General features: G+C 34.2%; 1 protein-coding gene across 1 annotated transcript in view; it reads left to right on the top strand.

Annotated features, from left to right (window-relative positions):
* LOC143033447 (uncharacterized) overlaps window positions 1-12,500 on the top strand; it is a 1,606,485-nt gene that overhangs the window by 441,698 nt on the left and 1,152,287 nt on the right. Inside the window, exon 5 of the mRNA XM_076198904.1 lies at window positions 5,194-5,225. Coding sequence (XP_076055019.1) covers window positions 5,194-5,225 — 32 coding nt within the window. The remainder of the gene's footprint in view (window positions 1-5,193; window positions 5,226-12,500) is intronic.

Here is a 12,500-nt window from a genome sequence, read left to right as displayed (position 1 = left end):
ACACACACACACACACACACACACACACACACACACACACACACACACACACACACACACACACACACACACACACACACACACACATATATATATATATATATATATATATATATATGTATATATATATATATATATATAAATATACAGACATGTATATATATATATATATATATATATATCGTCTGGGATATTGGTTGCTTGTTTTTGTGGTGTTAAAAGTTGGTCAGTAGCATGCAGTTGATACTTTAGGGTCTATATGGAGCTCCCCTATGGACCAAAGCCACACATCATTTTGGTTGTGAGAGAGGAAATCTATTCATAGAGAAATTATGAGACTTTATTATACTGTGACTGTCCCTTCATTATGCTCTTCGCCTATTCCTAATACTGTCCTGTACTACTTCTCTGAATATTCGTTTCCTTTTTTGATGAACTCTGTGGTAGGGGAGAAGAATGTTGTCACCGAGTCTACCCACTTGAGTCGTAAAAGGCGACAAAAAAAAAAAAAAAAAAAGGGGAAGGAGATAGGACTAGGCATCCTACTCTCTGTGTCCCCAAAGGGGACTTTCTTAAAAATATTAAAGGCATAAGAGTGTCTGGGAGGAGCTTTCCAACCAGAACCCTAAGGTTTGGGTATTTTAATGTGTATGGATGTGGTACAGATGAGTGCATAAGGGGAGACAGCCAGTATGTTTATGAGAAATAAGATGGATGTGTTGTTATTGAGTGAAAGTACTGTAAGTTGAAAGGGAGTGGCGAGTTTAATTTTGGGAGTGTAGTTGGAAGGGTGTTAGCCGTGAAGAGGGAACAAGGGAGAGAAAGGGTGGCTGTAAGTGTCCGGTAGATAGAGGTAGACATTTAAGTAGATAGAGGGGTAGGTGGAAAGATATGCAAATTCTATTACCTGGATGTTTTTAAACAATGGCCAAGAGGAAGTGCAGAGCTGCATATTTTCGCTTGCCGTCAGATGTTTATCAATATAGGCTAAGGTACCGATAGAAGTGATGAAGTGACGAAATGTAAACATTAAACCACGTTCCGCTTGCGACAGAATCGGTTGCGTAAACAGTATTGCTTGAGACAGTATAGTCTTTCTGATTGAAGAAAAAGGTGGAGGAGGAGAGAAATTATTGTTGCATGGAGGTAAAGTCACGCCCTTAAAGGGTGGCACTTATTTGTAACGTTCAGAGTTATTGGATGTATTAAATAGTGACGTCGGAGCAGACTTGGCTTGGTGGGTGTACAAGGATCCCAAATAGGAATTCCTTTGGTGTACCTTGAATAACCAAGTGTAATTAATTGAAAGGAAAGAAGAAAATTGTATCTCCCTTTTAATCTACCCCATCAAGAAACTTTACTAACTTGTGACAGAAGATTTAGTGGAAACATACTTAAGAGAATGAAGTAAATGTGTAGTGGAGAAGAAGAAGGTTTCTAAAACCACAGTTGGAGCAGAAGAAAAAATGAAAACGGTGAATTTATATATTTCGACTGTAAGCTACAGTCCTCTTTAATGATGAGAACTGTAGATTACAATTGAAATATATAGATCCACCATTTCCATTTTTCTCCTTTTTCGACAGCGATTTTAGTTTTGATTTATAAATGTGCTAATACATTCTTCATCAACGATATATATTATAATATATTATATTATATTGTATTATATTACATTTCATTATGTTATATTAAATCATATTATATCATATTACATTATACTACATTATGTTATGTAGTATCATATTATACTATGATATAATATATTACATTATATTATATTATATTGTATTATATTATTTTATATTATATTATATCATATTATATCATATTATAATACATTATATTATATTACTTGATATATTATATCATATTATATTATATTACATTATATTACATTATATTACATTATATTATATTATATTATACTATATTATATTATATTATATTATATTATGTTATATTTTATTATATTATATTATACTATATTATATTATATTATATTATATTATATTATATTATATTATACTACTATTATATTATATTATATTATATTATATTATATTACATTATATTATATTATATTATACTATATTGTATTATATTATGTTATATTGTACTATATTATTATATATTATATTATATTATATTATATCATATTATATACTATATTATATTATATTATATCATATTATATTATATTATATTATATTATATTATATTATATTATATTATATTATATTATATTATATTATATTATATTATATTATATTATATTATATTATATTATATTATATTATATTATATTATATTATATTATATTATATCATATTATATTATATTATATTATATTGTATTATAATATATTATATCATATTATGTTATATGTATATATATATATATGTATATATATATATATGTATATATATATATATATACATATATATGTACATATATATATATATATATGTATATGTATATGTACGTATGTATGTATATATATATGTATGTATATATATCTATGTATGTATATATATATATGTTTGTATATATATATATATATGTATATATATACGTATATGTATATATATATATATATATATATATATATGTATATATATATATATATATATATATTGGCCACAATACCCTTTTAGCTATCAACATCGAGAAAATCGAGGAGGCACATGTGTAGAAACCAATTGTACTATGATGGCGGAGATGGGTTGAATGCAAAATTTCGTCTATGTGTATGTAACTCGATCACACAAATATATAAGAAATGTTGCGTTCAACTTATGTCTCTCTTAATAGCGCAATCGGTTTCGTGGTAGCGGAGGTTCGAGTCACACACACACACACACACACACACACACACACACACACACACACACACACACACACACACACACACACACACACATACACACACACACACACACACACACACATACACACACACACACACACACACACACACACACACACACACACACACACACACACACACACACACACACACACACACACACACACACATAAATGTATATATATATATATATGTATATGTATATGTATATGTATATGCATATGTATACGTTGACTATATTATGACAAATAAGATTGAAGGTGAAAGAAGTTGACGAGGAGAAATGGGAGAATTTTACGCCTTAACGTTTCAACCCGCAGGGTCTTGATCACAAATCTAACAACTCAAACTTAACCGGATATTTTATACACGGACGGGTCATCTTATGGGACGCTTCGGATAGCTTGTTATTTTATCTGCGTATTCTTTTATTATTAATAAGCTTGTGGCTTTTGCTAAACATATAAATCCTTCTCTATGGTTAATGTTGTTATTAGTGTTGATATATGCTGCCTCAATTGTCTTCCTTAGTTTCTTGGATGATCCTTTATTTAATACGGTTGTTTCGAGTATTTCCATGTATAAATTTGCTAACACATGCTAACACATGCTAATACATGGAAATACTCGAAACAGAAGAATACATGACTATAATACGTAGGAATAGTAAATGGTTTAGGTATGTTGATGACATACTCGTAATTGTACCTAAGGATACAGACATTAATAACAAACTCAGTAGATTAAACAGTGTAAATGAAAATATACAATTTACTGCAGAAAATGAAAATAACGGAAAATTACCTTTCTTAGACACAATTATCCATAGAATAGATAAAAATGTGAAATTTTCAGTATACCGGAAACCCACCAATAAAGAAGACTATATACACTTCTACTCAGGACATGATGACAGAACTAAAACAGGTATTATAATGAGTTTCTTCCTCAGAGCATTTCGTATATGCAGTAAAGAATTTCTAGATCCTGAATTACAACGTATTACTGAGACTTTCATCAAACTCAAATATCGAAAAGGTCTCTTATGTAGGTTGAAAAAGAAAGCCAAAGATATAATTAACAAAAGTAAAGATGAAAATGAAAATAAGAATGATAATAAATGTAATAATGAAACCAGATATATCACAGTACCAAACTCTAATGTTAATTCATACCTAGACACTTTTCTCCTAAAAGCAGGCATCAAAATAGCCAGGACGTCAGGTAGCAAAGTAGGACATTTGGTAACACGTAGCGACAATAATCCCACTAACGAAAACAGCGTTGTTTATAGAATCCCGTGTAGAAGCTGTCCCTCTTCATATTTTGGTGAATCTGGTCGCGGACTTAATAAAAGGATAAATGAACATAAAAATGACGTAAAAGCCCATAGGACATCTAACTCCATAGTAATACATGTGGATAAACATGGTCACCTTCCAGACTGGAACAACACAACCGTATTAAATAAAGGATCATCCAAGAAACTAAGGAAGACAATTGAGGCAGCATATATCAACACTAATAACAACATTAACCATAGAGAAGGATTTATATGTTTAGCAAAAGCCACAAGCTTATTAATAATAAAAGAATACGCAGATAGAATAACAAGCTCTCCGAAGCGTCCCATAAGATGACGCGTCCGTGTATAAAATATCCGGTTAAGTTTGAGTTGTTAGATTTGTGATCAAGACCCTGCGGGTCGAAACGTTAAGGCGTAAAATTCTCCCATTTCTCCTCGTCAACTTCTTTCACCTTCAATCTTATATATATATATATATATATATATATATATATATATATATATATATGTATATGTATATATATATATAAATATATATATATACATACATACATACATACATACATACATACATACATACATACATACATACATATATACATACATACATAATACATACATACATACATACATACATACATACATACATAAACATATGTATTGAAGTATTGTGACAAGTTTGGAAAACTGAGAAAGGAAGGGACGAATCATATTCCAGTTTTATTTCTGACTAATTTCCCCCAAAGAATAGTCTTCAGTGGAATATTATAATGAGGAGAAAACATGGTCATTATAAACATGAACTTTAGGAGACGCAGTCCTATGAGGAGTTTTTGGGAGAGGTCACCCCGGTTCACGTCTGTTCTGATGAGATTTTGTCCTCCTGGTCGTTGTTGTATTTTGTCTGTTGTTGCTATTGCAACAATATTTTTTGTCCATTTTATGTCACCCATTGTTTCGTGTTTATATTTGTAGTTGTGTACAGTTCTTCAAATACATTACTTTTCTATTTGGACAGGTTCTTCAGTACATCTGCTGCCTCCCATTTTGGTAAGTACCTCGTATGTTTTAAATGATTAACTAAAGCACTCGTATCGAGATGATGTTTGACATCTGCTCTGTGCTCACTGAGTCTTTTAGCCAACCCCCTTTGCGTTTCTCCATAATATGAACCCTCACAGCAACTGCAAGGAATCCTGTAAACTATACTATCGTTATTACCATGGTCGTCTTTTTTCTCTTTTATAAAGTCACCTATCTTTTTACCTGTGTCACTACTGATGGCTCAGCCAGTGGGTCCAAACATTTCTCCCAATCTATTTCTGATGTTAGAGAGGGAAAGTACTAAGTAAGATGTGTTTAATTTCTCCTTATCAATGTCACCCTTCCTCTGTCTGATGAATGCATCAGTAGTATATTTTTTTCTCTTTTTTGAAATATTTTTGGCTACATGTTCTTGTAATTCGTCAATGAAGAATCCAGGGCTGCGTGTTCTGAGTGCTCGAAGGTAAAATCCCATGACTACACCAGTCTTGGTCTATGTAAACTTGAGGATTAATTTCTTATTAGGTGTCATTGCAGTTTGTTCTAAATAACGAGTGTTTCTTTTCCTTTTGTTAAATTAGCACTAAATTGGTCTGGTCAAACAGTTGTTAAAGGAGAGATAAAAAGTTCAGGAGAACAGCGTGACAGTAAAAGTTAAAAGTGATTATTATATTCTTTGGGTGGAACGAAATATCTACTCACAGAATAATGATTTTGTGGCTCTGAGAGCTATAAATTGAATGGGTGAGAGAATAGGTTAGTGATCGAGTTTAAGAAGTAGAAGAATGAGGAGCAGGAGGAACAGAAGGAAGGAGAAGAAGGACAATTTAGATGAGAGAAGGAATGAAAAGAAAAGAGAGAATAGTGGGGAGAAGAAGAAGAAGAAGAAGAAGGTGGGGAAACCAGAAGGATAAGGAGGAGGAGGGAGAGTAAGAAGATGAATGGAGGAGGAGTTGGAGGAGGAGGTGATGGAAGTAAAAGAAGAATAGTGAAAAGCTATTCTAGGAGAAAAGGCTGTTTTTAAAGGAGGGAGGAGGAAAGACAGGGACTGTTTATGCACAGAGGGAAGGTGTTTATTCATACACACCAAGGAAAAAAACGTAGCTCTGACGCTTCTTGGAATATGGAAACCTGTGAATATAATGTTTCAAGGGGGGAGGGACAGATAAAGGAGTAAGAACAGGGGGAGGAAGAGGAAGAGACGGGACAGGAAGAGGAGGAAAAGGAGGAGGACTAATATGAGGAGGAGGCAGAGGAGGAAATTGTAGGGATGGAGAAATAGGGGAGGAGAAGTAGGGGAAGGAGAAGGAGGGGAGGAAATTGGGGATTAGGGGATGAAGAGGAAGAGGAAGAGGAAAACGAGGAAGCGATTGATGTACCAGAAATAGGAGAAGGAGAGTACAAGGAAGAGGAATAGGATAGTTACATGGAGTTACGTGAACAAACGAACACCAACAGACTTGTTGGTCCTTACAAGGCTGTTCTGGTACTTAAATTATCATTAACATTTTCATCCTATTTTGAAATAGATAATTCTAGTCGGGGATTTGTAGCTAGGTCAATATCAAGACGACTTTTGAATACCTCTCCGGTGAAACAACCATTGACGTTGGATGGTAGAACATCACATATATTAACAACGCGATTAAAGAAAGGTCATTTCGCCATGTCTGCTTGAAATCGTTTTCCTACAATCTTGCATCCATTATTCCTAGTTGCGTTGGAAGTGTCATTTTTTTTAATATTTTCCCACATCCATACTTTCAATTCCTTTGACAATTTTGAAGCCCCCAATTAAAACACCCGTCATTCTCTGTTTCGAGAGACTAAAGAAAATTAGTTAATTTAAGCGTCTTCCTATGGCTTGTTCCGCAACCTAACGATGAGGTTTGTTACTTTACGTTGCCCTCTTTCTAAATTTTATACATCCTTCTTGTAATGCGAAGACCAACACTGTACGCAGTATTTTAGATTAGGTCTTACTAGGGCATTGAAAAGATTAATAATAATTTCTTCAGATGTAAACTCAGAACCTCTACCTATAAATCCAATAAGTTTATTTGCAGTTTTAATGAGCTCCGAGCACTGTCTGCTTGGTTTCAGATTATCTGAGATAAAAACACCAGGGTCCATGTTCTTTCTCTTGTTTTACATTTGTTAGTTGTATACCATTCATCGTGTAGTTGGCCTAGGCATTACTATTACCAATATGAAGTACTTTACATATATCTATATTGAAAAACATCTGTAAAATTTCCGCCCATTCATATAAAGTGTTTAAATAACTTTTTTACTTTTTTGTTGTTTTAGATATAATTTCATTTGAAATTTTTGTATCATCCACGATTCCGATCATTTAAACCTTACATTTTCATCCAGCCTATCAATGTATATCAGAAAGTGTACAGGATCTAGCACAGAGCCCTGAGGCACCCCACTTGTTACACAATGCCAGGCTGAGCATTTTCCATTCAGAACAACACATTGCATACGACCAGACAGCCATTCAGAAATCCATCGGTAAATATAACCTACTAGACCATGGGATTCTAGATTACTTAGTAACCTCCTATGAGGGACTTTATCGAAAGGTTTTTGGAAGTCAAGATATTGTCACTTGTTGTTGCGTAGCAACATATTGTCAGTCTGGTAGTAGGGAGAGAAAGGCATGGGAAGTTATTTTTTTCAAGAGGGGAGTCAGAATACACCATGTAGTTCGCAGCGGCATAATTCCCTTAAGCGCAAATGAAATGAACACTTCCGTGTTCAATGTAGGCGGATGGTAGTATTTCCGTCAGAATATTGAAATGAACACTTCCGTGTTCAATGTAGGCGGATGGTAGTATTTCCGTCAGAATATACCAATTTAATTCACCACGATGATGGTTCCCTTAAACACACTTGGGATGAGCACTTCTATGCTCAGTGCAGACGGACGGTATTATTCTTACAAAGAACAGCTATAACAGCTAGGATATTGCGACTTGCGATTTGCTAGGTAAGACCACCCGCTTGCGCGGGATCGGTTTTTGTGGGAGGGGAAGAATGTCTAAGAAAATGAAAAGATAGTAGTGTATAAAAGAGAGCTTTTGCCACCGGGCGATTGATATTAAAAATCAATTCCATGACCGATCTGTTTATTGAAAATTCTGACGATACTATGTACAACATTGGTGATAAGATTCTGAACTCTCTACTGTTAGTATACAATACATTCTGTGATAATTAGGTAACACATATATTCTTTTCATGGGATGTACTGTACAGAAATGTTCTTTATTCATACAAAAGAAGTATTCATCTTTTTTTTTTGCAATGAAGGTACACACAAATATACAATAATTAAATAGATATAGAGCTTGTGTTAAGGAGTGACTAAAGCAGAAAAAATGTGACAATCGGGTACACTTAGAAAAAACTTAGTTACACCTAGCGGACTTTAAGAGGTGTTGGCTACAACATGTAATGTCAACTGCTCTCTCTTTTTCGTATATTCCGTAAATATCATACAATAAATCGAGAAGGTCAATCAGGCACGAACGCTTATTATAGAAGTTGTGTTGTGAATCTATAATAATATAGTTTTTCTCCAAGAGTTTCATAATTTCGTCTCTCAGGACTCCATTTGTTTACAAACATCTGATGTAAGAGGGGTTTACACTGGTTTAACCAACGTGTTCGACAACCAAATACCCCGTTCACACATCACTTTAAACACGTGTCTGTCGAACCGCGTTCGACGAACCGTTAGACCGTCTAAACTCTAAGGCTAATAGTCCGATGGTTACCAGGATTAGATTTGTCACCCTTTTTGAACATGAGCAAAATTTTTGCTAGTTTCTACTCTTGTATAACTCTTCCGAATTATAAAGATCAGTTGAAAATTGCACAAAGGGATTTGCAAACTGCATCTTTGGCTTCCTTGAGTACTCTTGGGCAAATTTTGTCTAGTCCATGCGATTTGGATGTTTTAGTTTATCTACAACGCGCATCACATCATGCTCTGCAATATCCATGCCAAGGGGGCGTGTGGATACTGACCATCATGGTGGTACTGACTGGTCGATTCCGCTGTTTTCAACAGTGAACATAGACGTAACATAATAATTTAGAAAATAAGAGAAGAAATAGGGTGTGTAAATGAAGAATGCGGTGGCAGCCATGATACTGTACGTAGAGTATATAACATTTGGAGGTCAAATGATAACGTGAAATATATTGGTATTCATAGAAACAGAAGTAGGAAGAAAAATATCGAAAGAGAAAAGGGGAGACCAAAGAAAAAAGAGGATATATACAGTGGGAATAGAGAAATTTTGAAAATAAACAGGTCTATGTGACTAATGAGGGGATATATATATGGTTCGAAAAGTTATGGAATGTAAAGATCGTTTGAATATAAAAATTAACGCTTATTGAAAAATCATTATTATCAAGGAGCAGTGCGAGACATTTTAAGTGAAAAAGTGAAAATAATTACTTGAAAAATAAATGGGATATGAAGTGTTAGTCTTATTAATCTAGATATTCTTTAAGAATGTTAGTATTTGTTTTTAGAAACTTTCTTCAGAAATAGTTTGATTAACAAAATATATCTCTTAATCAAATTATGGACGAAAAAATGTAACAGATTCCCGTCCAAAGCAGGCCTAAACTGAATTGAATGTCTTAAAATAAGAAGGGAATTTAAAGAGGGTTTCTCTCGAGCGAAGGGCTTATATTTTTTCTTAATTTTGCTCTTTACAATCTTACATATCATTTTCTTCAACACAGTTATGTACGTGAAATATTTTGTTCTAACAAAGGCCTGGCAATTTTATTCCCTTCAGAGCAAACCTGGACCTGAAGGAGTATCAATACAGAGCTCCACAAGGCAAGAATTGAGAAAATTTTAAAGAATTGTTTGTTCCTAACCAGACGAAAGATCATAAAGTACGTCACCATAAGGTTTTCATTTGTTTCCACCAACTGCACTCATAACCCTCCTGAACAGAATCCCTTACCCAGCCCTCCTCTATCCCCCTCACCTTCCATAACATCACGACCCTTTTATCAAGCTATCATGCCCTCCCTCGCTCCCAGGTCCTTATCAACGTTTTATCTATATCGCCCCTTTAACCCTATCAGACCCGCATCTTCGACCCTCTAGTCCAACGTAACCGCCACCGGGTTTTGCTGCCGGATTCTCCCTCCCGGACCGCTCTAACCCTCCAGTACCGTGACTCATTCTATAAATGGTATATACTAGACGATTTTCTCCAGTTGAGGGCTGGACCATTACATAAATAGAAACTCAATCTGGAAAAAAATTGATAGTTTTGATGTTTATCATATTGTCATACACAACAAGATGCGGAGGTAATTTTCTTTTCCCCTCCATTTTTTTTTTTTTTCAAGTGTTTAGTCTCATGGGTACCGGGTTCCATTCCCTTTATCTTTTTATGCTCTTCTATAGTTTACTTTCTCTTTTTATTTATCTTGCTTCTTGCACTCTCCCTTTCTTCGTGAGATTAAAGAAGAAGAAAAGGAAGTGGGCAAGGAGAAGAGGAAAAATAGAAAAAGAAGAAGAAGGCGAAGGAGAAGAAGAAGAAGCAGAAGAAGAAGAGGAAGAGGAAGAAGAAAAGAAGAAGAAGAAGAGAAAGAAGAAGAAGAAGAAGAAAAAAGAAGAAGAAGAAGGAGAAGGAGAAGAAGAAGAGGTAGATAAAGGAAAGAAGAAGAAGAAGAAGAAGAAGATGATGATGATGAAGTAGAAAAAGAGGAAGAAGAAGAAGAAGAGGAAGAAGAAGCAGAAGAAGAAGAAGAAGAAGAGGAAGAAGAAGAAGAAGAAGAAGAAGAAGAAGAAGAAGAAGAAGAAGAAGAAGAAGAAGAAGAAGAAGAAGAAGAAGAAGAAGAAGAAGAAGAAGAAGAAGAAGAAGAAGTAGTAGAAGAAGAAGAAGAATCTTAAGAAAAGTCGCTCCTCATTGCTACTTCTTATTCGAAATATTTTTTTCTGCGATTTTATTTTTTCTCTCCTTCCCTTAGTCCATACATATACATACATACATATGCATATACATATACACATATGTATATATATATTTTTTTATATATATACATTTATATGTATATATATATAGTTATATATATACATATATATATATATATATATATATATATATACATGTATATATATTATATATATATATATATATATATATACATGTATATATATATATATATACATATATATATATATATATATATATATGTATGTATACATATATATATATATATATATATATATTACAGACTCATTATACATTTACCATTTTTGGTAATCATCCGCCCTGTTTATCTTTTCTCCCTCAGAATCCTCGGACTGTAATGTAACGTAATTCCAATCGCTCCATTATGGTGATTTGATAACGATTAATGTCAGATGGATTTATTCAGCTGGAATGTGGACTCGTGGAAACCTGTTTCCATCTTGAAATCCTGCAATTTTCCGAGGCCCTTGCCTGAGTAAAATCATGTGACAAAGTCCCTAACAAAAATCTATTAATGTACGTCATCCTGTTTAGGAGATTAACACGTCAATCCTGAGAACTCTAGCCTTCCCTTACATCTCCTATACCGCTACGATTTTCCTTCCTCCCTCCTACCCTCTCTCCTTTATTCCCCCTCCCCCCTCTCTCTCTCCCATCCTCTACCCCTATCCTCCCTACCCTTTCCCACACTCCTGCCCCCTTGGCTTTGTCCCCACCCCGACCGAGGGCACCCGAAGAAGACTGAAGAAAATAAAGACAAATAGGAGGAACCTCCACCCTTCCCCTCCCTCTCACTTCTGTTTGTTTACTGTCTGTAATCGCAGGAGTGGGAACAAGGGACCAAAGAAATATGCTCACGTTGGGTTGGGGGGAAGTGAAGCACACAGAGAGTAAAAAGAAAATATTGAACTTGTCTTTTGAAGATGCTCGATGAAACTAAACAGGAAAAAGAAACTAAAGTGGTTTGATACGAAGGATACGAAACAAGATACATAGATTATGAAACAGATCAGGTAATAGAAAATACTGAACTTGGGGGGAAGTGAAACACACGGAGAGTAAAAAGAAAATATTGAACTTGTCTTTTGAAGATGCTCGATGAAACTAAACAGGAAAAAGAAACTAAAGTGGTTTGATACGAAGGATACGAAACAAGATACATAGATTATGAAACAGATCAGGTACTAGAAAATATTGAACTTGTCTTTTGAAGATGCTCGATGAAACTAAACAGGAAAAAGAACCACAAGATCAG

The sequence above is a fragment of the Oratosquilla oratoria genome, chromosome 15 (assembly GCF_046742065.1).
Source record: "Oratosquilla oratoria isolate Oo_2021 chromosome 15, ASM4674206v1, whole genome shotgun sequence".
NCBI classification, from domain to species: domain Eukaryota; kingdom Metazoa; phylum Arthropoda; class Malacostraca; order Stomatopoda; family Squillidae; genus Oratosquilla; species Oratosquilla oratoria.
This window is presented reverse-complemented; position numbering and strand designations above follow the sequence as displayed.